Genomic DNA, 27,239 nt, shown 5'->3' with positions numbered 1-27,239 from the left:
TGGATGGAAGGCCCTTTACAGACCATGTAGTCCACCATTTTACAGATGGCAACACTGAGGCCCAGAGAGGCTCAATAACTTGGAGGCAAGGATGAGGCAAGGAGAAGCCAGGGGCTCCTTGTCCCCAGTCCATGAGCTGCTGCAGGTCAAGAAGGTCATCCGAGGCTGGCCTAGAGAGTGGCAGGGGGCAGGGGAGGGGAAACCACCAGCTCTGGGGCCACACCCATCGCCCTCACCCTCCTCCCAGTCAGGACAGCAGCAGCATCTCCCTGCGAGAAGTTAAACGCTCATCTCCTCCAAGAGCCACCTCCAGGGCTCATCCTGCCTTCTGTCCCGTGGGCCACAAGGGCCAGACTGGGCCACGCTCACTCCACGGGAATTCCACGGTGGCCCCTCTCAGCTCTGCGGTTTGTCCAGGAGAAGCTGAGCTACCACGGTTCCCTGGAGTTCTAGCGGCTGGGCAAGCGATGCAGCCTCATGTCCTCCTTCTGGATGTGCTCGTAACAGGACTGGCGGGAGAGAGGCGAGGCTGAAGCCAGCTGGCCTGCCTGCTTCAGCCACATGCACAGGCTCTAGGGCCTGACACTGGGGTGCCCCCACCTCCCGGGCCTGGACCACTGTGTCTCCAACTCAGCCCTCAGCCACAGTCTGCAAGGAAATGGGTCCTTCCCTCTCCTATTGTGCTCAGGGATGCAGCCGGGAACACACTCAGCCCTGGGGATCCGAGGGCCGGGACGCACTGTGCCCACCTCCCCCCACCCAGCCCTTTTAACAAGGGCAAGAGCAGTGGCTCTGTGAGGACCCTTCCCATGGAGACACACAGAAGCTGTGAATTTGAGCTCATCCCCGTGATGGTGTCTGGGGTGAAAGGGGTCTGCCCCAGTGGCCAGGGCATTTCTGCCTGGGCCCACCGCCCCTGTCCCTCACCTCCAGGGCCGTGAGCAAGAAGTCATACAGGCCTCCTGTGTGGATAGGGGCCATCATATCACGGATCAGGTGGATCTCGGCTCCCAGGTGCTGGATTCTGGAGAACCACCGCCACCACAACGAGAGGGAAAAGGGGACCTATCAGGGACAGGCACCGAGCGGCCGGGAAGGAGCTCTGGCCTGGGTGGCTGGACACCTGGGGTGTGGTCCCTGCTCTGAGTTTGGCACCCACAGGACCCTGGGTGGGCCTCTCTGGGCCTCAGCTTCCCCATGTGTACCAAGAAAGGCTGTGTCCATAAACCCCCATGTTCAAAGACTTTGGAGTATGTCTTGGTTGGGGGTGGGCAGGGTGGGAAGGGAAGCTCCGGCAGCCCACCCCCAGCTGGGGCTCACTGGGCACGCGACACCACGTAGATGAGCAGCGGCAGCAGGTCGTCCATGGGCAGCTTGTGCTCCTGGCCGAGCACCCGTGACACAGTGGCCTCAATTTCCCCATATGTCCTCTCCAGCACCTCCAGCTTCTCCCGGGGGTCCACCGTGGTGCTGCAGCAGGGTAGCTGGCTCCAGATCAAGGCCCTCAGGTTCAGTCCCAACCAGGGGCCCCAACACTCCTGCCACCCACGCCCACCCTCCCTGGGCTGTGGACTCACATCATCTTCTGCAGACATTCCGTGGCTGACAGGAAGCACCTGTCTCTGACCAGGGAGTATCTCTGTGTGGTTGGGGGAGTGGGTTAGATGAGGCCGCAGCCCCCCAGCTCTGTCACCTCCTCTTTCCCAGGGTCAGGGCTGGCCCCCAAGCCCCTCACCACCCACCCCTTCCCCATCACTGGCTTCACAACAGCTCTGCCCAGAGGGTTGAGTGACCCAGGGCAAGTCACAGATCCACTGTAAGCCTCAGTTTACTCAACTGTAAAGTGGGGTAAATGGACTCCAGGAGGCTGGGAGGATCAAAATGGAAAAAGAAGATAAGAATCATAACAGCCAATGGTCACTGGGTGCCACCCAGTTCTATGTCAATGGCTCTTGAGTCCCAGGGCTTGCTGAAACACCAACTCCAAGTTCACTCCCTGAGTCTCTGACTCAGTAGGTCTGGGATGGGTCCAAGAATCTGCTTTTCTAACAGGCCCCCAGACGATGCTGATGTTGCCAATCCAGCAAACACAATTTGAGAACCAATGCCCCTTGTGTTCTGGCCCACATCCCCCGACAACAATCACATGGGGTAGTACTAGTACTGCATCAGGGACTGCTTCTACAGATGGGAAAACTGAGGCACGGAGATCAAGTATCTCACCCAAAGTCGTACAGCCAGTAAAAGGGAGGAACCTATGCTTGAACCTGGTCACTGTGGCTGTACACTCTCCCACGTGGGAAATCAGAACAGTGCAGAAAGCCTGCCATCTCCTCCCTCACCCGCTTCTGCAGCTTCTGACCAGTGACCATGAGGCAGAGAGCTGCTCGGAAGCCTGGGCAAACCTGGGGGCCCAGCTCAGGATCAGGCCTCCCTCTCCTGGGCAGGTAATGGGCCCACACTCTCACCTGATTGGTCGTCAGCGTGAGGTCCTTGAGGGGCCACAGGTGCCTGAAATTAAAGCGAGATGGGAAGCTTTGCCAGGACCAGGGTGCGGGGTCTGAGGTCAGAGGGCAAATTCCCTGCATCTCCATGTCCCCCAGGAGGGCTGAGCAGGGGAAAGGGGCAGGGGATGCACAATGGCATCTGGGAACGCTTGTGTGAAGCCCAGGCAAGAGGAGGGCAGGAGGGATTCCCTGAGGGGCAGCCCTCCATGCAGCCCCAAAACACGAGTGGGACTGGGACACAATGAGGAGACAGACGGGCAGTGCTGCAGGCCAGGGGACCCTCCTGGGCAAAGTCCTGGGGGTCAGGCCAGAGAGCTCAGTGGTGGAAACTGCTCCAGGGGTTCAGTGAGCTGGCCCAGGCTGGTGAGAAGTAGGGATGCCACGCGAGGCAAGTAGAGCCAATGGAGCAGGGAGGCCAGCATGGAGGAGGCGGCACTGAGGCAGCAGGAGGGGTGGGGAGGAGGGACACTTGCAAAGCCATGGACAACCAGGTCTCTGGGCTGGTGCCTGGTCAGATACAGGAAACATTCACCACATCGGAAGGGGAAACAAGGTTTTTTTGGCAGGAGGGGGAATGGGAAGCGCCATCACCTTGAGACAAAGGGGACCAGGTGTGGGAGGAGAGAGTGTGTTCATGCCCTCAACACTGGTAGTATCAATGGATCAAAGGGGCATGGAGGAGAAAGAATATTTTGATGACTGAGGGCAGAAGGGAGGCCCTGACCTACTTCTGGAACAGTCCTCGGTTTCCCCTTGAGGATCTCCCCTCTCCCACTCTCAGTCCAAGAGCTGGGAGCAGGCGACCTTGCCCCAGCCCCAGTGGTAGATATTGAGGCCAGCCTGGCCAATCTGGGCCGCAGCCAGCATTCAGGGGCACATTCAAGACCCCAGCCAAGCCAGGGAGGAACTTCAGAGGCTCTGCTGGAGCTGTTGGGAAGGAGACACCAGCTCCCTGTGGGGCCTGAGCTGGGAGAATATAAACCTCGAGTGGCTGGTGCCATATTTGTCACCATACGGGGGAGCCAGAGACAGCCCAACAGAGAAAGAGAGAAGTTGCTTCCTTTATCATGCAGCTGACCACCCAGATCCAGCCACACCTGAATCCAGCCACACCTTAGAACTTCATGGGTACACAAGCCAATTAACCTCCCCGCTTTTTTGCTGAAGACAATTTGGGTTTGTACCCTCTGCTACACAATAACTCTGGCAAACGTGGCGTGGTAGGGAGGCTTACTTCTGTACGTCCAGGAACTCAAGCAGCTTGGTGTCGGGGAAGAGGCTAAGGTTGGCAATGCCCTGGCTGTAGAGGCTGTCCTCCCTCTCATGAAGAAGCAGGTAGAGCGTGAAGAGCTCCGAGTAGAAGCTGGGCAGGACAAGGGGTAGCACCAACCTGTGCACATGCAGTTCCCTGAGTGAGAGCCACCAGGACAGGTCAGGGTCAGCAGGGTGGGCGTGGGGATCTACTTGAGCTGCCCCTCAAAGAGCCCACAGAACTCCTCGTCCCACCACAGTGTTCCTGCCTCCAGCCTCCTCCATCCCGGAGAAAACCCTTCCCAGCCTGTTCTCAGTCATTTCACAACCAATTGTCATCTGTGACTACCTCACGCTCTCAGTTGACTTTGAGAACCAATATGGCAGCTGAGGCAGAATTTTGATCCCCATCTGATTGAAAGCAAAACCAGGGCCCTGATAGATGAGTGACCTGCAGCAAAGCTCTCAGCAGCCATTCCAAGCTAGTCCAGTTCTGCCTCCTAGTTTTCTGTGCTTCCTAGGACTCAGGGGGAAGTTCTCCCTAATGTCTAACCCCATTTCCCATGCCTCCTGCAATGCAGTAACAGAAAGACCTCTCTGATCAGGATCTCTGGGCCTGGAATCTGAAGGCAAATTGTAAGGTTTGGTCTCGGGGGACTGGGGAGACAGATTTAGTGACCCACTTAATTCCTGCTCTGTGTGACCTCAGGCTCAGCCCCTGCCAGGCCTCAGTTTCCACATCTGTGCACAGGGAGAAGGAGGTGCCTGAGGCAGCTGCTCACCCGCCATACACCCAAGAGATGAGGGTGGGATAACATGTTTAGAACAAAGATGCATTTGATGCACTGTGGCAGTGCCCCTCCCCAGGTTGCTCAAGGAAGAGAGGTCATGGATCATTCTGATTCTTGAATGGTCAATGAACAATATTTGGTCAACAGCATGAACCCGTAACATTTCCCAAGAAATACCCTTTTCCCCCGAGGGAGGGCCCAGGAGCAAAGGTATAAGGACTCCCAGGACCCGAGCCTGGCTGCACCAGGGCAGAGAACCCCACAGACCTAATGGGGGCAGTCACCTTGTCTCTGCATCTTCATCTTCCTCTGGGGCCTGGCCCTTGCACTGTAAGGCAACCTGCAGCAGACCCCTGCAAACCAAAAGGAGGGGCGGCGTCGCTGCCATCTCCCACAGGATGGGAGTCACCAAAGGCCAGGCAGGTGGGCTCCGCCCCCAGAACCATGGAGCCTGAGGCCTGCAGAGCCCAGCGGCCCAAACCCCAGCAGTGAGGTTGGGAGTACGGGATGTCCGCCTGAGTGTCCTGGAACCCTACAACAGAACTAACTGCAGCATCTAAGGTTTCAGTTTATAGTGTTTGAAGAGGTCACAGCTCAGCCAGGACAGGACAGGAGATGGTGTCTGAGCCCAGGTCAGGCTCAGCTTGCAGTGGGGTTAGAGTTCTCCTGGGGTCAGGGCTAGCCCAGGGCCTGGCTGGGGCTTGGACTCTGGCTGCAGTCAGGCCTTGCTATCACCTCCCCACCCTCTAACCCCTATGCTCACCAGCTGCATATTAACCAACCCACCCTGTTTCTCTCTCGATCCAGACCCAAGGCAAAGGCACCCTTCCTACCCAGGGTACCAGGCAGAGCTGATGCTTGGAAAGGGCAGAGCTCCCCCCACCCCCCCGCCCTGGGGTCACAGGGCAGTGGTTGTCCCCATGTGCCACCAAGCTCACCTGTAGGCGGCCCAGAGTTCCTGGGCGTGCTGCTTCACCTCCTCCTGCGCCAGCCCCTGCAGGTGCTTGTTGGCCCCAGTGCCTGAGTATGTGGCCTGGAAGGTCAGCATCAGAGTCCGGAGCAGCTTTCCCAGGGGATGCAGAGAGTTATTCAGGGCCTGGGCAGGTGCAAAGGCAACAAAGAGATACTCAGCACCGTGGGCTGGAGCACAGCATGCCCACGCAAGACCCCACTTCTTAGATGGGAGCACCAAGGCCCTCTCAGCAAGGGCCCACAGGCAGGCCTGTCCCCTCTGGTCAGCACCCTCCCCTGGAGCCCTTACCTTCCTGAGGCACTGCTGCAGGGCCTCGGGCGCCCGGTGCTGCAGCAGCTCCTCCAGGATGTCCTCCATTCTGCCTGCGTGGTCCTCGGGGTGGGTCCTGGGGCACCACACACACACACGTCTCTCACCCACGCCCAGGCCTGCCCCCTCTGGGAAGCCTTCCTCCTCTGGCCCACTCAGAGCCCCACTGACCCCAACACTGAGCTCTGGATGCCCTATGGGTGCACACGCCCACGCATGCCTGGGCCTCACCTCTCGCGGCACAGGTACTCCTGGGACTTGCGCAGCTCCCTTGAGCTCTGCACGTGGAAGCCCAGCAGGGCCTCCCACAGGTCTCCAGGGCAGCCAGCTTGAACAAAGTCCTGGAAGGGGCCATAGACGCCCTGCCAGCGGTTCTCCACGGGGAAGACGCCCAGGCCCAGCTGCCTGCGATGGAGGCAGTGGGAGACATGGATAGGGATGGAGCCATGCTGGGCAGGACCCTGTCCAGCCCTTGGAGAGGTGGGGATATCCAGCCTGGCCCAGAGTCAGGGCCCAGAGTCAGGGCCCAGGTTGGGTGGATGGAGAGGGGGATGCAGAGCGGCCTGACCTCCAAGGCTCCAGGAGGAGAAACGGGAGGCAGAGAAGGGTCAGAGAGAATCTACTCCGTGGTAGAGAAAAGAGACAGGGGCACACAGAGCACTGGAAAAGAAACAGAAAGATCTGGAGAGCTGAAGGCCAAGTCCAGAGAGTGGGGTCTCGGCCTAGAGAGACCAGGGCCCAAATCCCAGGATTCCCCCGCCACGGGACCCCGCTCTCCCTCCTACCACACCTGGGTCCTTCCTGAGCTTGATCCTGTCTCAGCCAATAGGCCTAGGGGTCTGGCCGTGTGTGTGTCTGGTGCAGTGTCTAATGGAGCACTGCTCTCCCATGTCACGCTCACAGATTTTCCTACACCTGCACCCGACCTGGGCTCACACCCCTAGGGTTTGCCATCCACTTTTAGCTCCTGCTGTCAGGGAAAAGAAACATGCAGGGACAATGTGTCAAGTAATCAACATGTGAAATGCTGGCTGGCACCATTAGAACCACCACCCATACCTCAACAGACATAGTAAGAGTCACCACCTGAACAAGGAAGTTTTCCAAGGAAGAACTCTGTCCCCATAGGGAAGAAGTCCATCCCCTTCTCAAATACCCCATGATAGGGACAGTGATTCCACTTAGTAAGTTTCCTTCTTTACCCTGGCTGCCAGGGAACTCAGAGCCAGGCTAATGCTTGATTATAAGGCTTATCTGCACCTCCCTTTCTTGTAAGCTCAACTCACACTTTAATTTTCTATCTTATTCTTGTTTGTTTTGTTTCATAAACTGTCTTGTACCCTTCCTACAAAAAAAGCAGGGTTCTAAGCAAAGCCTATACATAGTATTTTTCTCCAGTTTTGTGGCATGTGGAGTTACCGTCACATAGCCCTTAATTCCAAGAGTCTCTGACAAGGGTTATGTGACCTGAGCTCTCTGAACTCTCCAAAGAGCTAAGAGGAGGTACAGAAAAGCCGTTCTAATGAGAACTGAGTCTTTAGGGTAGAAACATAGACACACACAGACACACCCCCCAGAAAGGCTTCAGAATACACAGGCCAGACGGTCAGTCTCTCACCTCTTGCGGGTACTGCCTGGATCTGGAGGGAGGGCAGCTGTGTCCAGCACACCCTGGATATGCAGTCCTCTCCCTGCCCCACTGCCAAAAGAGCCCTGCAGGGTGAAGCCATTAGGGAAGGTGACCTTGCCCTGGAAGCCGGGAGACAGATGCAGGGATTCTGTCCAGCTGCGCTTCCATCCCATCATGACAGGCCTCATGCCTGTCCATCCTGGGTCACAGAGGCTAGAAACTGATGGATGGCTTTCCCACCATCCATTCAATCTGCCCCACCCCAAGGGGCTCATAATCCTCCACCCCTGCAGGAGCCCCTGACTGTGCCCACCACCAAGGGGCTCATCTCTGAGGCAGGAAACGGCGAGGGAGACAGAGAAGGGACTCATGGGTCAGAGTGGGGAGGACCACCACTGGGTCCAGAAGTAGGCAGAGGCCTAGGGAGGACATGAGGTATCACCAGCCTTGACGAGGGGCAATTCCTTGCTGCATGGGACTGTCCCATTCACAGCATTCCTAGTCTCCATCCATTAGATGCCATAGTACCCTCCAGTCAAACAGCCCCCACATTTCCAAAGGCCCCAGCAGGGATACAACTGCCTTCTGCGAGGTCAGCTCAGGCAGAAACATACTGAAGGACAACGCCTCCAGGGGCACCTGTCCAAGGCACTGATGGTGGTGGTGGAGGGGGTGGATCCCTATCTTGGGGGCCAGGAGGGGACACAGCCAGGAGACCACCAGCACCCTCTGCACCCAAGGCAAGCCTACCTATCCCCTGTTGACTCACACCCGATCAAATCACACCTCCGCAGCAGGGAATGGTCGCTGCACCCACCCCCTAGATGTAGTGGAAATGGGAGAGGCCCTCCCTTACCTGCTCCACCTACCCTCAGCCCTGGATCCAAGCAGGGAGATTACAGACCCCAGCAAAGGTCTCAGCAGGGAGTGGAGTAGGGTCTCAGTGGCTCTCACCTTCCCCACGAGGGTCAGGTCCCTGGTGAAGGTGCCCTCATACAAGGAGTCGTCTTCAAAGAGAAGGATCCCTGGGCCCTAGGGAAGGAAGCGGGGAGGGTAGGAGCAGTGGGTTAGGAAGGGCCAGAAGACTGGCGGTGGGGAGGGGAGGTGGGCAGTGACCCATGGGCAGAAGGGTCCTGAGCCTTGCCATACCTCCCAGGACTGTGCCTAGGTGGGATGCCAGCCCCTGGCCTGCTGAGCACTGAGCACAAGGCCCATGGACCTCGACCCTGGGTTACCCTGACCGACACCCTGGGACCTGGCTCCTCCCCTCCAGCAGCCTCTCTCAAGAGGCCTCCTGGGGGACCCTTCCTTCCCACCTACAGCTCAGGAAGTACTGGGCTTTTCCTGAACCATCCCCACTTCCCTGTCACTGACCCCGGGGACAGCGGAGCTGATCAGGCTCCTGTGCTGCATCGGCTGCCAGGAAGCTCAGAACCAAATGGGATACAATTCGTGTTCTACTTATTTCTGAATCTATTTTATGTGCCTATTCTTACCTTTTCTTCCTCCTTCAATCCTTTCCAGGACAAAGTATAGATAAACAAACAAGCCACAATATCAATAACAGCCATCAGGCCAGAGCCTCACTATGTGCCAAGCACCTGGCAGGGTGTGGGTGAGGCAGAAGGTGAGGGCTATGCCCGGGCGCAGGAGACCTGGGCTTGAGCCTCAGTTCTGATACTCAACAGGATGCGACATTGGGCAGGTTCTCTGACCTCTCCAAGCCTCACGTTTGTCACTTTTACACTAGGGACAATAACATGACCCCAGGGCTACTGGGAGGATCCCACGAGATCATGTTGGGAGGCTTAGCCCAGAGCTAGACACCCAGTTAGGGGTCTATAAACATGGGTAGTAGAGGCTGCTGGCATCCTCATTACTATGCACTTCATTGTTGCTATTTTACTGAGTCATTATGATAAGTGGTTCACCTGAGCTGCTGATGGGAAAACTGAGGCTGGGAGGGGAAGGGACTTGGCCAAGGCCAGGGTAGGTGGGTGGCAGAACTGGATTCCTGCCCAGGTTCTGGCTCCCTCCAGCACATCGGAACCCCGCTTCCTGCCCCATCCACCCCTGGCCAGTCTCAGTTCAGCTTTGGAGCCCCCAGAGCAGGCAAAGGGTAGCTCAGGACGCACGTGGGTCACTGCACTCACCACCATCTTGTCTGCCTGGAAGGTCGCCTGGTAGCAGACACCTGCCTGGGTGACCATGACCCCTGGGCCATGGCGTTGGTCAGCCTGCCACATGCCAATATAGCGCTCACCCCTGGGGGAGGAGAGAGTAGGGCCAGAGTTGGATCAGAGTTGTTCCCATGTACCTTCTGTGTGTTCTGCTGGCATGGGACCAGGGTGGAGGGCAGGGGTCAGATAAGGAGCAATGACATGGCCTGAATCCACTCAAGTCAGACATAGGGCAGGTGAGGTCAGGACCTGCAAGAGGAATGAGGGTGGAGGAGGAAGGGAGCCTGCCTGGGGGAGGGCATCCTGGCAGGCTTCCCGGCAGAGGTGGCAGGAAGGACAGATGGAGTAAGGGTGCCATTTAACATATGCAAAGCCATTGAGGTAGGAGTGTACGATAGATACGTGGGGACGTTCAGCAGTCTAGAAGGCTGGGGGGTACACAGGTGGCATGGCAGGCATGAGGTCAGAGGAGCAGGCAAGGCCTCAAATGTCAGGCCAAGGACACTGGGCTCTGTCTCAGCCCAGAGAGCCTGGAAGGGCTGTGATCCTTTGATAGGACCAGATCAGGGGGTCAGAAACTCCTCTCTGAAAGCGCAGGGAGGGGCCAGAGTGGGGGGGCTCCTGCAGTCAAGGTCAGGGTCCCTCATCCTGAGCCTCAGCAACAACCGAGGGAGTGGAAAGAAAGTGAGGGGCTTCAGAGAGACTCTGGGGGACAGACAGAATGGACCCAGTGATGACAGGGAACCCGTGCCCTGAGGCATTTGGTCTGTGAGGGCCCTCTCTGCCCCTCAATCCTGTTGCAGGGCTGCAGAGCACTCACCTGTCGCCGTCCTCCTCGATGCCATAGCCACTCCTCTGGCCCCTCTCCCAGTGGCCCGTGTACCTGCAGGGCTGAGGGGTCTGCGGGGTGCTCTCAAGGACCCCAAATCCATGCCGCAGGCCTTCCTGAAAGTAGCCCTTGTACACCTCGCTGGTGCTGTACCTGGGGAGGGTCACCAATGGCTGGCCCTGCCTCCCAGAGGACGAGCCTGTCCCACGAGCCTGTCCTGCCACCAGGCCAAGGGTCACTTACTCACAGATGCCATAGCCGCACATGCTGCCTTCCCGCCAGTGGCACTTGTAACAGTCAAACTTATCCTCGGAGGCCTGGGGCACCAGGCGGATGCCAAAGCTGTCAGTGTGGGTGGGCAGGGAGGGAAGTCAGCACTGGGGCCACAGCCCTGGCCCAAGACACCTGTCACACCCCCTCCATGCCCAGGAGTGTCCCTGCTCTTCCAAGGGGGCTCCTCAGACAATGGGGAGAATCTGAGAGGTGCTGAGCCCCATCTTGCTCCCAAGAGCCCCTCAGGACACCCCATCTCCACCCCAACCCCCATGCACCCTGGGAGGGCCTTCTGGCCCTGGACCACTCCCTCCATGACCTGCCCCCCTCCTCAGGCCTAGTTTCCCCTTTAGGACAATGAGTGGAGCTGGGCCACATGGCCTCCAAGTTTCTGCTTGAGGTTTGGGAATGTAGGATGGGGCCAGGCTGGTGACAGTGGAGAGGGCTGGAAACCACTCCCTGCCTGCCCACCACACAGTCCCGTGTCAGCCCCAGCCTTACCCGTGCTCCAGGCCCTGGCAGAAATCCCCCACATGATTCCGCCCGTCTGGCCACTTCAGGGTTCCCCTGGAACACAGTCGAGGTCCACGGGCATCAGGTCCATGGGCACCAGACCCACCAGACCTTCAACACACACAAGACACCCAGCCAGCCTCCGCCGCAGACTCTCTCCAAGGCCTCGATCCCCCTTGGACTGGACTCTCTGCCCCAACTCGGCCTTCTTCTCCAAGCTTTATGACCCCACATGGGCTCTCAGCCCTTCTCTACTCCTGGCACAATGGCCCCAGCAGCCTCACAGAGTGCGCTCCACACCCAGCAGGGAGAGCTCTGGAAGCATCCAGGTTGCCTTTTTCCCTTGGCCAACAGGAAGCTCAGAGCTAACCTTCAAGCTCAAGCCAAGTGCTAGTCAGTGGGGTTTCTACCATCCTTGTCTCCTCTTCTGACACAGCACTGCTTTTTCTGTGTTTTTGTTCATAAGCTTCCTCAAGCCCTTTCTGGAAGCAGGCAGGTTATCAGAAACGAGTGGAATGCTTGCAAGCGTAACCTTGGCGAGTCCTTTCTGCTTTCTGGGCCTTGGTTTCGCCAGCTGTAGCACAAGTTAGGGCCACGTTCTTCAAAAGTCTGTGGGGACGTGTCGACCTGCAACTGAGGCCAGGCTCACCCTAGAACCTGCCCTGAGGCCTGGCGAAAGTCATGCCAGTCTCTGGGCCTCAGCTTCTGCACCTATAAAGGGGGTGATAACACTCCCCCAGAGCATTCTTGTAAGGACTGATGAAGACAGAATGTCTGCAAAACATTTCTACCATCACCAGACAATGCTATGTAGACACGAAAGTTTTCTTCCACCCGCCTGAGAACAGAATGGTAACCGTGGGCCCTGCAGGTCGGCTTCCTGATGTCTCCCCCACGCTCGGTAGCCTCACTGCCATCAAGACTGTATCTGGCACAAACCTACAATGGGCCAGGTCCTGTCCAAGAGGACTTAAGAGAGACTCTGGGGGACAAACAGAATTCACCACAGGGGGTAACAGCCTTTGGTTCATGCCCTGAGGCAATTAGGTCCATGTGGGTCCTGTCTGCCCCTCAGACTCCCAGGAGGATCCCTGCCTTGCTTGGCCCAGAGCCTCGGTCACTCACTTGCCATGGGGCCTGCCCCAGTACCACTCGCCCTCATAGGTGGCCTGGCTGAAGCGGCCCTCCGCACGGAAGGTGTATGCTCCACAGCGGCAGGTGGGAGGTTCAGAAGGCTCCAGGCCCGCCCCCAGCACCGGGAAGTCCCTCTTCCCACGCAAGGTCTGGCACACAGCCTGGGTAACCTTCCACTGCCAGGCCACCTGCGGGGGGACAGGGAAACATAGGACAGGCCACTGCTGCTGGAGGCAGCCCCTCTAGGAAGCCTCCTGGGGCGGCATCAGGTATCACCCTACCCACACCCCACTCTTATCACTTGCGGGGACCTCCAATGGCTCCCGTGCTGCTCCCTGGGGCGTAATCCAGACCTGAGATACTTGTTTGCAGCTTCGGGCCTGCCCAGAGAAGCCAAACAGAACCTTCGAACAGGCCCCAACTCTGGCTTCACAGAGAAAACCACCTGTTCTCTTCGGCATTCTGATGCCTGAGCCCAGGCTGACCCCTGACTCACTCTGACCATGACTCCAGAGGCTTGACATTCCCAATGAGCCTCCAGGGTTGTATACCTGTGCCCTCCCTTTACCCTCCTGTTACCTTCCCTCACTCCCCGAATTCACAGTCCGCCCACACTCACCCGGCCCTGCGGGTCCTTGGAGCAAAAGGAGAACTCTTCCTCAGGCGTGAGGAGGTGAAACATGCACCTAGACAGATGGAGCTGATGAGTAGGCCCCAGCTCTGTCCAGGAGGGTGCTGAGGGAGGGCCCAAGTCAGAGCCCTGGGGTGGGCAGGTTACATGGGGTAGAGGGAGGGAAGGCCTGGGGTGTCATTGGATGGGGGTGCTCACCCGTCCTGCCCAGGTTCCACCCACACCAGCTTCAGATCAAAGGTGTAGACACTGTGGCCCTGGAAGAAGATGGGGCACAGGTGGGCAAGATGCTCACCTATTCTCTGGTCTGGCCTTGCTCCCAAGCACCAGCTCGCTGGCACATCGCTGGGTGTCCCCAGCATGCTCAGTGCGGCACGCCCAGCACTGAGTCCCACACCACCCCTGCCGGTTCCCCATCTCCAGGGCAGCTCCTCCACCTCCCTTCCCACCCGAGGGCCTGGCCAGAAACCCAGGATCAGCCTCCTGCACTCCCGACATTCTGCTCCATCAGGGCCACCGGAGTGGTCTTCTGGAAATGCGTGGATCTTGTTAGCCCCTGCTGGAAACCTCTCTAAGGTCCCTACGGCTGAGCCTGACACCTGAGACCACACAGACCACTCCCCTCCACTGCCCGGGCCTCCTCCGTTTGCCACAAACTCTCCTCAGCCTGAACCTTTGCATGTGCTGTTCCTTCTACTTGGAATGTCATCCCTGCTCTGAGAGCCAGACCAAACCTCCCTTCCTCTGGAAGATTTTGCGGAGTGACCTTTCACCTGGCAACAGACACAGGTGGAAGCGGTACCAGGCCCAGGCCTGAAGGGGAGGAGGAGTGTGCCAGACATGGGCCAGGACAAGAGAGGGTCCAGCACAGACAACAGGACGTGCCAAGGTCCAGAGATGGGAAAGGGCTCAGCACCTTTTAGTAACAGTATCTCTTCAGTGTACCTGGAGCACAGAGGGTGAAATCGGGAGTGGAGAGAAACTCAAACTGAATCAAAACCCCAAAACCAGGCTTCAGGAGACACAAGTTTGGATGGGCAAGGAGCATCCCTTCTAGGCCTCAGCCTCCCTATCTGCAGGGGAGTTCCAGGCTGACACTCTAGGGGGATAGAGAAGACAGTGCTCTGGCTATCACAAGGGCAATACAAGTTCAGGGGGAACTAGGCACAGCCAAGGTTATGGGCCACATAACAAATCCCAAACCCTAGTACTGGCTCCCTCCTGACTTCTGTAATGCCGAGAGCCCGGGCACTGCTGCTACATGGAACTCTTCTCTAGAAGCCTTGCATGTGCCCTGAATGGTTCATGCAGCCCTCCTCAGCCACTATGGGCCACCTATGACCATTGTCTGAGGTTCCTCTCCTATGGGAGGAAGAGAACTAGGAGTTGTCTGCCATCTGCTGAAGGACAAACTGACAACTGTCCCATTTTACAGATAAGGAAACTGAGGTGAAGACATTTAACAGGGATGCCAGCTGTGGAGAGTTGAGACTGGAAGAGCCCTTCTCCATAGCCCACACTCCTTCAGGGATGGCTCCACCTGCTGCCCCCACCCTAGCACTCTGCCTTTCTGTCCCCATCACCTCCCCAGGCCCAAGTTCTCGCTCCCAGCCACATGTCTCTTTCCTACTCCTTTTTTCAACCAGCTCCCAGACCCCCACTGTGACCCCAAGACCTCTGGCCAGCCCCACCCTACCTGTAGCAAGACAAGGGCATCATCAAACAGCAGCACACGCTCTGCCCTCAGCGGGGTGACCGTCACAGGTATGTGCTGGCTGTCTTGCAAGAGTCGGTGAGCGGGGGTACAGAGCACATCCTGGCGAGGTGAGGAGGGAGGTGCAAGGCTCAGGGACCTCTGTCCTGGATGCTGCCGGCCACTCCACTGCCCGCCTCTGCCCCAGGCACCTCCCCCCAACACTCTGAGCATCTCCTGGAGGCTCCCAGGTCAGTGATGGGCACTGGGGCTCCAAGGTGGGGGGGGTTCATTCCTGGCTATACCCAGCAGGACAGCACAACTTCTCTTGAAGCCTTACTTTGTCCTCCTCCACCCCATCTCAGGCCACGGCCCCAGCCAAGCCTCCATCAACTCTCACCCAGGGTTCTACAATCCCTGCCTCTCTCTGGCAATTTTTGTCCCCTTCACTTGTCCTCCTAATTCTCTGCACTGGGCCCCAAGCCTGTCACGCCCTGTCAGAGCACAGGGGACTTTCCTTCCTGCAGGGGCAATACAGGCAGTGACTCGGGGGTGCAATCATTCAGTGACATCCCAGGAGAGAGGGTCGGTTCTGCTGACCACTCTTCCCCAGAGCCAGAAGCTCACATCCCAGCCCAGGAGGTGCTCAGCAAATGGGTGAGGATGGCTGGACAGGGGAACGTCACAAACACCTGCTTTAGCCACTGCCCCCCACCCAGGTGGGGAAGCTGAGGCATGGAGAATGCAGCAGGCAGCTCAAGCTACCCAACGGGCCCCTGCCAGACGGCAACCCCTTCCCTCACTGCCCCTCAGGCCTCGAACTCACCCTCAGCCGGCTGCTCAGAGTGTGCCAGAGGGCCTGTGTGGCCATGGCCTGGTCCAGCTCCTGCCTCATGAAGGACTGCAAGTCCCCAAAGACTGTGGCTGCGTGCACCAACAGCTCCCGGGCGGGGTGACGCTGTAGGGGGACAGAGCAGCCGGGGCGGGGTATTATCAGAATCCTCTCCCACCCTGTGATGACTGCCCCAGCCCTGGCCTGGCCCCAGCTGGCCAGGAGGGCTGGGTCTAAGTCTAAGCTTTCCCTTTTCTCCCTGCCGGCCCCTCCTCTGGTAGTAGGAGGATGCTTCCAGGGGATTTAGGACCATTCGATGACTCCCCCAGCTGGGGCTGGGCCATGTGTCCTCACACCCAGTACATGATTCTACATCTGTTCTCCGGGCCTCTGCTGGCTCCACCAGGGCAGGGCCATGTACCTCAGATACCCCAGGGCAAGGACATGTCCCTTCAAACCCCCCAGAACAAGACCATGTCCCCAAGGCGTGGCCAGGTCCTTCTCAAACCAGGGTTCCTGAGTAGGCAGGTTCCCTGAGCCAGAGGCCCGTTTCTCCCGTCCCTCAGCTTCCCCACGGGAGACAGGCCTGATAACCAGCAACTCCCCGTCACCCCTGCTACCTACCTCCCCAACAGTGTCCCCGAGGCTCAGCAGGAGGAGCACGTACTGCTGCACATGACGGGTGAGTGGCTGGCGGAGGGCCTGGACCAGCGCTGTGCCCACCGAGCCCTCTGAGTTCATGCCCGACAGGAGCTGCTGCAGCGCCTTCCGTTGGCCCTGCCAGTACTCTCTGAGTGGAGGGAGGGCCACACACCCCTTCACTCTCCCCTCCTCCGTTCCCGCACCTGCCACCATTGCCCCCTTGCCCTGGCTAATCCCCCAGATCCCAGGACCAGTCCCAGACCCCAAACCTCTCTCCCATCAGAAAAACAGTGGCTGAGTGACCCTCTTGGAGATTTGGTAGCAGTATCTCAGAGATTAAAGCCCACCCTGAGTAGCAATTAGGAATGCTTCCCCGCCCCAGGGTCACCCCCGCTAGTTGGTATATGGATTCTGCTCACAGCCTCACTAGGCTTCCCTCCCTCTCTTCAGTGTGGATCAGCGTGTAATTGCTAGAGCCAGGATTGCTCAGGATGAGTCCCGGGCCGTGACACTCACTGCTCTGGGGACGTGGCTTCCCCAAGCCCTCCCTCCCAGACACCACCAACTCAGAGGCCCACTGCAGCACTCCGTGCTCACCTCCTCCTCTTTACTGCCTTCTGAAAGGCCTGCACTGCCACGCAGCTTGTGTAGGACTCGAGGTACCTGTAGGTAGCACAGGGGACACCCAGCAAGCCCAACCCTCAGCTCCAGACCCAAGCCCCTGCCCTTTTGGTGTCCCCAGATCCCACCCACTGAGTGGCTGCAGCCCTGAGGGCCTGGCTCTGGGCACTGGTGACCTTGAGTCTTAACTGACCCAACTAGACAATTCTAACTCAAAGTCTCTTTTCCCTGGGAGGCCACCAGGCTCAGATCTGGGGTGCCTGAGCCTGCCACCAGGCTAACACCCAGACCCAGGGCTGAACCCAAACCTTTGCCGAAGCCCTGACCCAGGTGAGTCCCAGTGCCAGCCCCAGCCCTGCCTCAGCTATCTTACTCCAGGTGGACCTGCAGGACACGGTCAGCGCTGTGCAGCAGCAGCAGGGATTCCAGACTGATGGAGTCCGGGTGGCGCAGCCTCTTCTGCAATGAGTGCAGGCTTTCCTCCGTCACCTCCCACAGCTGCTGGGAGCTCCTGTGCAGCTGCTGCAGGAGCTGTAGGCACTCTCTGCCCCAGGGATCTGAGGGCTCTGGAGCTGGGGCAGGAGCACAAGCACACTGTGAGGGGAACAGGGCCGCTCCACCTTCCAGGGAGCACGCAGAGGCCCTGGGTGGTCACCCGACGGGCAGCAGCACCCCTGGCCCTGGAGCTGCAGCTAGGGTCCCACATCCCTGGGGTCCTTGGGACAGAACTGGAAGCCCCTGTGCCCCCTTGAGCTCAGCAAGGGATGGGCAGGCTACAGCAGTGGGCAGCACCCTTGTGGATTCAACAGGGGCACGTGTGCACCTCCTCACTAAACAGGGACAGCACTGATGACCTAGGGCCACCAAGTACAAGAATTCCCCCTGAGTTTCAGAGCTTCCTCAGGTCCAGAATGTGGAGTCCATAGGGTTCTGTAGTCTCCTGCCATTCACAGATGCACCAACAGAGCCCCCAAGAGGAAGGCACCTGCCCAAGGTCATTTCGCAAACCGGGCATCCTGCCTTCCAGTCATGCCCTGGGTGAAAGCAAGATGAGAATTCAGGCAGAGAATCCAGGCCTGTGCCCTGGGAGAGATGGAACATCGCCTCCGTTCACAGCAGGTCTGGGCTAGAATGAGGTTCACAGCCTGGTTCCCTGGGGTCCCTTTGAGAAGGAAGCAGCCAGCAACTGGGGGTGAGGGCCCTGGACCCATCCGAAGACACCCACACCAAATGTCACCGCTCCCATTTGCAGCTGAGAAAGCTGTAGTCAGAAGGTCCAACAAGGGAGGACTCCTGTCCCTAGGACGGTTCCTGCATCCCCCACCCTCCCCTCAACTCACCGGCCTCCAGAAGGGGCTGGAGGACAAAGCTGTTGATGCGTGCGAGTGTGGCTGAGAAGACCTCCTCCAGCTGCAGCAGGGCTGCCTCCTCAGGGCTGCACATGGCCAGGGTGCCAGACTCAGGGCCTGAGAACCAAGCACAGATTAGAGCGAATAGCAGCCATGGGAGCAGGGTGCCCTCTCAGGCCATATGCCCAAAAGCAAGGCCCATGACCACCCTACCTCAGAACTGAGCAAGGAGCCCAGGTCACCCCGAAGGGGAGTTTCTGAACTGGCCAGTGACCCCTGCTCATGCTCCACTTGGGCCCAGCTGAGGGGAGCCTGAAGGAGTGGGAGAGAGGGCTCAGAACTGCCAAGGGAAGCATCTATTTTTTACCCAAAAGGCAGATGCTCCTTAAGCCCTCTGGCCTGCTCATTCCTCTGCTCAAACACCCACCATGGCTCCCAAGGGCTCAGAGTAACAGCTAGTAGTGCTCCGACCTAGCCCTCTCTCCACTGACTCTCTGGAAACAAGGACATACCCTCGGAGGAGCACAGCCTTTATCTCAAGGCCATGGCTCAGGACCCCCTGTCACCCAATAGGGCTATGTAGGAGAGGTCTGGGGGAAGTGGGAAATTTCCTGCTGGAGCCATGAAGGATGGGCAAGAAATAAAGAGGCAGAGAGGAGGACAAGGCATGCAGGTGGGGGAACCATGAGAGCAAAGGCTCATGGGCATGAAGGCCCAGGCTCTGCAGGTGGCCCACCAAGAGCTGCCTAAGTGGCTAACAGAGGAGCCATGGAGGGCCTCAGAGTGGGGGAGTGATGGGATTCAAAGTCAGACTTGGGGACACGGACTTGGTGACAGTTGCAGAGGAGATGATTCCAAGCCATGAGAGGGTGAGGTGAGTGTGAGCAGGAGCCAGACCCTTCATGCCCCACTGCAACCTGCAGGACGGGTTCTACTCCAGACATGGGGGCCATGGGGGTGGGCAGGTCTTTGGACCTCCTGCCCTGGACAGCGGGACCCTCCAAGAAAGCAGGATCACCTGAGAACGCAGCCTCCTGACTGGAGGGAGGGGGAGCAAGGGGCCTGGGTTCAAACCCACCCCCATAGCCAGGTTGCATCCTCCAATCAGACACAGCCCTCTCCTACCAGACCTGGCAAAGGAGGTCACTGTACATCTCAGGGTTGAGAATTAGAGTCTTTTAACCCCGGACCCTCAGACTCAGCCTCTCTCCGACTCTGACACTCTGAGGCTCTGAGTTGGTTGACCTGGGTGGGGCTGTAGACATAATATGAGGCGATACAGACAGACCCAAAGGACCAAATGGGAAGGGGTCTCATCCCTCCCCACCCAACCCCAAAGACACCGAAGGGCATTCCAGGCCCCTGCCAGAGCCTACAATTCCCAGGGAATTGGCTCTGGGGCAGAGTGAGACGAGTGCCTCAGAACTCTGGCCAAGGGCCCAGGCCCAGGCATTCCTGCCCCACCTTTCCTGCTGTTGTTGCTTCAGGAGGGCAAGGCCTTGGGAGGGAGAAGCAGGAAGGAGAAATGGCTGGACACCCAACTGCAGGCTTCTCTTTCTGCTGGCCCCCTGCAGCAGCCCCAGCCCCCTGTGGAGGACTGGGGGAGGGTTGCTCCAAGTCAGCTCAGACATACCAGGACAACACAGCCAAGGAGTCAGGGGTACAGCAAGTGTGGTCTGGGCCCATCTGACCCTCACCCATATCTCCAGAAACTGGTGGAATGGAAAGACCCTTTGGGAAGTGACCTTTCCACCCTCAGCTGGCAGTCTGTCGGGGTCTGAGCTGAGAGGTGAGGACACTAGCTAAAGGTGGAGGGGGGAGGGCGCAGCCAGGATGGGAGGTACAGACTAGGAACCAGATCAGGGTGAGCTGGGGACCTGCAGCAGATAACCCACTGTTGGGAGGCCTTGCACATCAGATCCCCGACACTTACCTGGGGCCCACCCCAACCAATGCCACACCCAGGGCGCTCCTCTCCCCCTTCGGCTTCCTCTCCTTGCCCCCATGGGGCTGGCAGAAGATCCCCTACCCTGGACCCATGGCTCACACCTCAGCAGCTCCCACAGGACCCCCTTCTGACCTCTGCCCAGCTATTCGGACCTGGCCATGCCCCAGCTTATCCCGAGCCCTGCTCTTCTCTGGGCTTCAATCACCTCCTCTGTGAAATGGAGGTCTGACTAAATCACAGCTTTTCAAATTATTTTAGGCCTCCCTAGAAAGGATAAACCGGTGGAGGGGAGCTCCTCTGGGTATGGGGACCTGCTCTTCAGTCTCCCTTATCTCTCAGTGCAGCCTGGGGCCCCTGAGGATGAGTCTTACCGACACAAACTGGCAACACTACTCTGGGACCCTTCCAGGTCTGTGGCCCCAAAAGGATCTCTAACCCTAGGAAACCGAGTCACACTGCCCAGAGGAAAGGCCAGAGGTTAAGCATGGCTGGTGAGACGGTGGGTGGGGAGAAGACTGCAGTTGAGGCTAGACATCTGGTCTGGTGGTCCCGAGAGCCTCTGCTCCCAGGCTAGGGAGTTCTGGGGCTTCATCCCAAAGGCAACGAGGAGAGTGTGAGGGCAGGGGCCAGGCCAGGCATGAGTGTGCCTGAGTGTGTACACTGGCGAGGGAGGAGGAAGAGGTGCTGAACCTAACACCACAGGGACCCGGCAGGAGTCTCCCCTTTCAAACCCCAGTCCCACCTCCAACCCACTCCTCTCTGGTTAAGGGCATGGCCTCCTTACCCTCTCACTCCATCCAGCTCTAAGGTTCCTTAGTAGTAGACTGCACATGATGTACATATGGGGAAACTGAGGCCCAGAAAGCAATGGGAGGGCCCAGAGACACTAACTGTAGAGTGTGTACAGGGCTCAGACCCAGGCCTCTGGCTCCCAGTCCCACCAAGCTCACCTGAAAGGCTGGGCGACTCGCCTTAGGGCACACAGCAAGTACCTAGGCTTCCCAGGCAGCCTTCAGGTTCACCACGGGGCGGGGTGAGGACAGACTGGCTAGTCTTGGCGTGTCCAGGTGAGTCAGCTGCCAGTCCCGTGGCAATCTAACCAGCAGCCAGACCTGCTCTCTGTCTCTCTCTCTCTCTGTCTCTCTCTGTCTCTCTGTCTCTCTGTCTCCCTCCACCTCTCTCTCTCTCTCTCTCTCTCTCTCTCTCTCTCTCTCTCTCATCTCTCTCTCTCTCTCTCTCTCTCTCTCTCTTCTCTCTCTCTCATCTCTCTCATCTCTCTTCTCTCTCTCCTCTCTCCCTCCCTCCCTCCCTCCCTCCCTCCCTCCTCCTCCCTCCCTCTCTCTCTCTCTCTCTCTCTCTCTCTCTCTCTCTCTCGCATTCTTGGCCTCTGTCCATGCTGGGTCCCTCTCTCCCTTGCCTCCTCCAAGGCCTGGCCCCTCAGGTCCCTGGGCCACACCCTGTCATGGTACTCACTCTGTTATTTCCTGGTCTGGACAGGCAAGGAAGTGCTGCTTGCTGTGGAGGCTTTTTCCTGGGCTGCCTTGGAACCCCCTTGATCATCCAGCAAACTCAGTGGTAGGCAGAGGAGGGAGGAGCTGCCCAAGGGAGGAGGCGCTGAACTGTCACAGCTGACGGGTCCCAGCCTCCACCTGGGCCCCTCCCCCCACCCTCCCCCCGCACCCCTCCTCTGCCCTTCCGCGGCTCCAAGCTTCTTGTCCTAGACCCCACCCCCCACCTTCCCAATCTCTCTGGTCGCTTTTTTCACAGCTTTCCTTCCTCTTCCTGCCCAGGCACGTGCAGTCACTGGAATTTCCCAAACATGGGATCCAGTTCCCACCACCAGGCATTTGCCCATGCCGTTCTCACTGCAAGCAACACTAGCCGGCGTCACCTCCTCCTGGCAGTCTCTCAGGCTGGGTGAGGCCCCGCGGGGTCGCCCCACAGCCCAGGCCAAGCCCCTGGGCACTGTCCACGTGTTTGTCTGCCCTCGTGTCAGGCACGGGCCCAGGGAGGCTGTCCCGTGGTGACAGGGTGACCAAGGGGCAGGGAGGACGAAGCTGAACCCCGCTGGGAGGGAGGGGCCTTCGGACAAACTCGGACGGCCCGGGTGTGAGCGCTGCCGGGGACCGAGGAGTCGTGGAGGGCCGGCGCGCGGCGGCCCGAGGGGGGCGCGGAGACTAAAGTCCCACCTGGAGCGAGGAGGGGCGGGGAGCAGAAGGGCTCTACCCCAGACGCGCGACCTCCACCCATCCCTTACCTGTGCGGCGCGGAGGCGCTCGCCGGGAAAACCGCCGCGGTTGCTCTCTCGCGGACGCCCGCCCCACGTCGGCCCCGCCTCCGAAGGCCCCGCCCCCGAAGGCCACTCCACCCCAACCCCGCGTCCCCGCCTCGCCTCCGGGTACCGCTCCGAGTCGAGGGCGGGGGCCTGCCTGGAAGGAGGCGGGGTTTGGCGTCCATTCTCCCCCGCGCACTAGGGCTCTCCTGCGGTCTCAGTCTGCTGTCTTCCAGGGTCTGAAGTCTCCTGGGACGCAGTGGGGAGTGGGAGAAGGAGGAGAGGAGGTGGGAGCTTGACCCTCCCCCCGCTCCCCCCAACACACACACGCACACGCTCTTGCTCACGCCCAGGAGAGCCGGGGTGTGTCTAGGAAGCAGTCTTGGTTTCCTCGTCCCGGCGGGGTCTTTTACAATCCCCCTCCCCTCCCCCCCGCCCCCATTCTGACTCCCTGCGGGCCTAGGTGCAGCCCGGTGACCTTCCTCCGCCCGCGCCAGTCACAGGGGCCGGCACAAGAGGAGCACCAGGTGGGTTCATGAAACCTGTGGCCGAGAGTAGGGTAAACCGAGGCTGCCCCCGGTGGGCAGGGCGTCCGTGGCCAGCGGCCACTCCTGAGTAACCTTGGGAAAGTCCCCTGCCCGCACTCCTGAGTCTCAGCATGGTCCGGTAGAGCGTGAAGCCAGCGGTTGTCTGCGCGCCAGGGCCTGCGACCTTGGAAAAGGTGGTGGGAAGCCTTGTTCCAGCGGACTGGAAAAGGTGGTGGGAAGCCTTGTTCCAGCGGACGCCCCGGCAGGGGGAGGGCGCACGGTTCAAGCCTGTAACAAAGGAGTCTGCTGTCTGCCTCCGGTTCTCCATTCACTTACCGAGGCACGCGGATTCCAGGGAATGACCCACGTCACTGCCCCTTTCACAGCTGACAACACTGAGGCCGAGAGGCCCCATCCAGAGACAGGCAGTGGAAATGCAGAAAGGATGGCCCACCAATGCTCTACTCAAGTCTGAGCTGGTGGGAGGCATGCCCCATCCTGCCAGGCTGAAGAGAGATCCCCAGTGGAGTGGAGTGGAGTACATGGCGGGTTGCAAGCGCTCCTTCACAGATGAGCAGGGTCTTGGCGGGTTTGTGAGTGGCCTGGCACATTGCGGTGGGCAGGCAAGAGGTCTCTGGGGCTTGGGAGGAAGGGCCAAGGGCTGAAGAGTGGCCATAGCCACATGTGGAGACAGCAAGGTGATCCAGGAGCATATGGTCCCACCACTTGGCAACAAACAGGGCAGGCAGGCCAGGCCCTGAGCAGGAGGGATCTAATCTTGTGCTGGGTGTCTCTGGGCCAGCCCTTCCCCCTCTCTGGGCCTCAGTTTCCTTATCTGTACCTGTAGCTGAGGGAAGGCAGTGCTGCCTAGGCTCAAGCAGGAAGAGAAGTGCCTTGTTGACTTCCTCCCCAGAGCCTAGATTTCCTGTTCAGCCACATCTAGGGGAATTGGAAGGCTGGGGGCTGGTCTTCCCTCACTCATTCCCCACTCACTGGGTAGCGTCACAGCCATTGCCAAGCCCAGTTTTACACCTGATAAATGGGGCAAGACCTGCCCAGCCTCTCTCCCAGCGTTGTTGGTAATTTGTAGTGCCCGGTAGTGCCCAAAAGACAGCCTCCACTTGGTCCACCTGCCCTTGTCCCCCTGCAGTACAGCCCAGGGCCCTTACCCAACCCCACCACAGATGTGCACACACCCACCTGCACCTCTCCTACACCCCCTGCACACATACATGACTCCACAGTCACGGGAATGTGGTGGTGTGTACACTTACCTGTGTCACACAGACGCATCTGCTATTGACCCACTGGCAGGGCCTCCATATCGCATAACTTGGGTGGCAGCTCTGTACATGTGCACATGTGTGCAGACTCACACGCTGCTCCATGGAACACGCACTGAGAGACCCAGGCATGCAGAGAGGCCAGTGCAGAGTGCGTGTGTATTCCCACGTACTCGAGCGCCCTGGGACATAAACGCATGCTGATGAACACACAGGTCTCACCCAGGCCCAGCTCAGCCCCAGAGCTATTCTGGGCCAGGCCCGAGGCCAACAAGGTCAGAGACTGCCAGCTCCCAACAGGCCCCAGCCACTGTGTCACAGGCCTAGGCCACCCAGCCCCCACCCCCAGCCCAGGTTAAGTCCAAGATGCACTGGATCTCAGCCTGGCTCTGTGACTAGGCGGATCCTCGCTCCCTACCCTCTGCTTCCCCAGAGCTGAACCTTGAGCTCTGAGGTTTCAGGCTCCAGAAGAGAATGTCCACAGGGTCCCCTGGCCCCTGCCAAATGACTCTGCCCACAGCTTCCAACCCAGAGGCCCTGGAGGCTGGACTGGATCCCTACAGGAAACCCATAGGAGCTAAAAATAATACACAAGGGACAAACAGGATTCTGCAGGCCAGCATTCATGCCACGATGCATGGAGGGAACACTATCTTCCAGGGAAGCCAGGCTGGAGAGCGTGGGGGTCCAGAGCTCTGCCACCCCAGACCTGATGGGCCCAACTGGGAGTGGGGTGCAGGAATATATGGGGACCCTCATAAGAAGTAGAAACAGTACTGGACAGTGAGCAGAGCTATGGGTTAGGAGCTGAAAACTGAGTTTGAGGCCCCAGTTCCTGAGTGACCTTAGGTAGGACACAACCCCTCTCTGGGCCTCGATTCTTCACAAGTAAACAGGGGGGAGGAATAAAAAGGTGGAGTGAAGTAAGTCAGAAAGAGAAAAACAAATACAGTATGCTAACACATATATATGGACTCTAACAAAACAAAACAAAAAAAGGTCATGAAGAACCTAGTGGCTAGACGGGAATAAAGACACAGACCTACTAGAGAATGGACTTGAGGATATGGGGAGGGGGAAGGATAAGATGTGACAAAGAGAGAGAGTGGCATGGAGATATACACACTACCAACCGTAAAATAGATAGCTAGTGGGAAGCAACCGCATAGCACAGGGAGATCAGCTCTGTGCTTTGTGACCACCTAGAGGGGTGGGATAGGGAGGGTGGGAGGGAGGGAGATGCAAGAGGGAAGAGATATGGGAACATATGTATATGTATAACTGATTCACTTTGTTATAAAGCAGAAACTAACACACCATTGTAAAGCAATTATACTCCAATAAAGATGTTAAAAAAAAAAAAAAAAGGTGGAAAAGGCTTTAGCTTTCAGGATGTCCCTCTCACTATGGTGTTTAACACTGGAAAACTGGAAACACGCAAATATTCGAGAATAAGGAATCGATTGAACAAAGTATAGTTGGGTTTTATACAATGTAATTTCACACTGCCTTTAACAACAGTGACAGCAATAATCATAACGACTTGCATTTACTGAAGGCTTGTAATGTGCAGGTGCCATGATACTGTAGTTATACTCATTTTACAGATGAGGGATTGAAGCTTGTAGAGGTTCAGTAGCCCACTGAGAGCTCACTGCTGTCGATATGACTATGACCTATAAGTCTTCGTTTTCAGCTTTAATAACTTCAGAAGTTATAAAGTATAAAACTACAAATTTACAAGAAACATAATTTGAAAGTTTCATTCCTTATATTTTCTTTATGCTAATTTCATCGTGAATTTTGGATAACTTTAATTCTTTTCTGTCAAGTTTTGCCATCTTCAAAGGGCAAAAAAGGAAATTTAAATAATTAAATTTCCAAATGGTGTCTCTTGTAAGTGTGTAGCTTTATACTTCTGAGGTTATTAAAGCTTAAAACTGCACTAAGCTTTTTGGGCCATCTTGTTATTTTAAGTCAGTTTGACTCCAAAGCCTGCATGACAGTATTGACACTGTGTTTGGGGGATGTGGGGATCTAGGATGTTGTATTGGGAAAAAGCTCTGGGAAAAAGGTACATGATAAATGGCATACAGTGAGATTTCAGCTGTGTTCAACAGCCTGCCGAGAGGTAATGCCCACTTGGAGCAGAGGCCATATCAGGGGACACTGGGGACACACATGATTGTATTCCCTTTCAGATTTCTTCACTGGGCTTTCCCTACCTTTTGGATGGAAAGAAGCAATGACACCCTCCCCTCCTGGGCTGAGCTGTCCCTTCAAGGAGAGCCAGCTTGTACTCATCACTCCCATAATCGTTAGACCATATAATCCTCCCATCAGCCCTGTGATGAGAGTCTTGCCCTCTCCATTCCATAGATGAGGACATCAAAGCAGAGAGCAGTAATGGTTTACTCAAGGCCACTGTCAGGCTCACTAACCTCAGCCCAGTCCAGCCAAGGCTTCTCTGACCCCATTGTCCCAAGGGTGACCTCCCTGGCTGGTCAGTGTGGCTTTCATAACAGATGGCCTGAAGAAATGGTGGGCAGAGAGCTGCAGCAAGTGATTTGGGCTTCAGTGAAATTCTTGTTTGCCTGACGAGGGCAAGCCTGGGGAGGGTGGGGTGGCCCAGCCCAGCCCACCCAGTCCCCAGACTTTGCCACCCACTATCAAGGGTCTTCTCGATGGGCCAGCTGTCCTTTGCCAGTGGTTTTCTCATTTTCCTGCCTGCCCTGTCATCTAGCCCTGACGCCTGTAGGTAACCGCAGCTGGCCCTCTCCTCTCTGCTGCAGCCTGCCTTGGTCCTTGCCCATCTATGGCACCGCCAGGCAGGAGCCGCAAAAGACTCTGGATCTACAGGGTCCCCAGTTCTGAGGGCAGGCCCAAGGCCCAAAGCACCCCAGCCTGCACAGGTCTCCACTGGTGCCCTTGGTGATGAGGAATGCAGGGGTCCAACACCTGGGCTGCTTCTCAGATTAATAATAATGGAAGGAAGGAAGGAAAGGAGAGAGGGGGGGAGGATGGATCAGAGGAGTCTCCCTATCGCAGCCC

At 57.8% G+C, this 27,239-nt stretch overlaps 1 protein-coding gene across 4 annotated transcripts; it reads right to left on the bottom strand.

The window, feature by feature from the left end:
- On the bottom strand, positions 1–21,668 carry ALS2CL (ALS2 C-terminal like). 4 transcript variants are annotated; one of them, XR_011075660.1, is made up of 26 exons: positions 21,580–21,668; positions 18,150–18,275; positions 17,183–17,381; positions 16,786–16,851; positions 16,171–16,336; positions 15,541–15,672; positions 14,718–14,837; positions 13,220–13,278; positions 13,010–13,076; positions 12,382–12,578; positions 11,245–11,310; positions 10,714–10,812; positions 10,462–10,623; positions 9,615–9,726; positions 8,416–8,493; positions 7,450–7,580; positions 6,063–6,236; positions 5,811–5,907; positions 5,488–5,645; positions 4,834–4,902; positions 3,742–3,915; positions 2,469–2,511; positions 1,578–1,639; positions 1,321–1,484; positions 928–1,024; positions 1–509 (listed from the first exon to the last, which is right to left on the bottom strand). XR_011075660.1 is itself a non-coding variant. In XM_068557799.1 (26 exons), the coding sequence occupies exons 2-26, from the start codon at positions 18,250–18,252 to the stop codon at positions 450–452; spliced, it is 2,841 nt and encodes a 946-aa protein (XP_068413900.1). In that variant the 5' UTR covers positions 18,253–18,275; positions 21,580–21,668; the 3' UTR covers positions 1–449. The 4 variants fall into 4 exon arrangements, 3 of the variants coding, with proteins under 3 accessions (XP_068413900.1, XP_068413901.1, XP_068413902.1); XM_068557799.1 differs by having other exon boundaries at positions 1,321–1,470; XM_068557800.1 differs by lacking the exon at positions 1,321–1,484.
- Positions 21,669–27,239: the final 5,571 nt, after the last annotated feature.

Source organism: Eschrichtius robustus, chromosome 12 (genome assembly GCF_028021215.1).
Source record: "Eschrichtius robustus isolate mEscRob2 chromosome 12, mEscRob2.pri, whole genome shotgun sequence".
NCBI classification, from domain to species: domain Eukaryota; kingdom Metazoa; phylum Chordata; class Mammalia; order Artiodactyla; family Eschrichtiidae; genus Eschrichtius; species Eschrichtius robustus.
This window is presented reverse-complemented; position numbering and strand designations above follow the sequence as displayed.

Coding starts and splice junctions, on each gene's coding strand:
- ALS2CL (XM_068557799.1), bottom strand. CDS start 18,252: ATGTGCAGCCCTGAGGAGGCAGCCCTGCTGCAGCTGGAGGAGGTCTTC. Junction 10,624..10,713: donor TGCGGCTATGGCATCTGTGA/GTAAGTGACCCT, acceptor GACCCTCCCCAG/GTACAGCACCAGCGAGGTGT. Junction 2,512..3,741: donor GAGTTCCTGGACGTACAGAA/GTAAGCCTCCCT, acceptor CTTTAATTTCAG/GCACCTGTGGCCCCTCAAGG.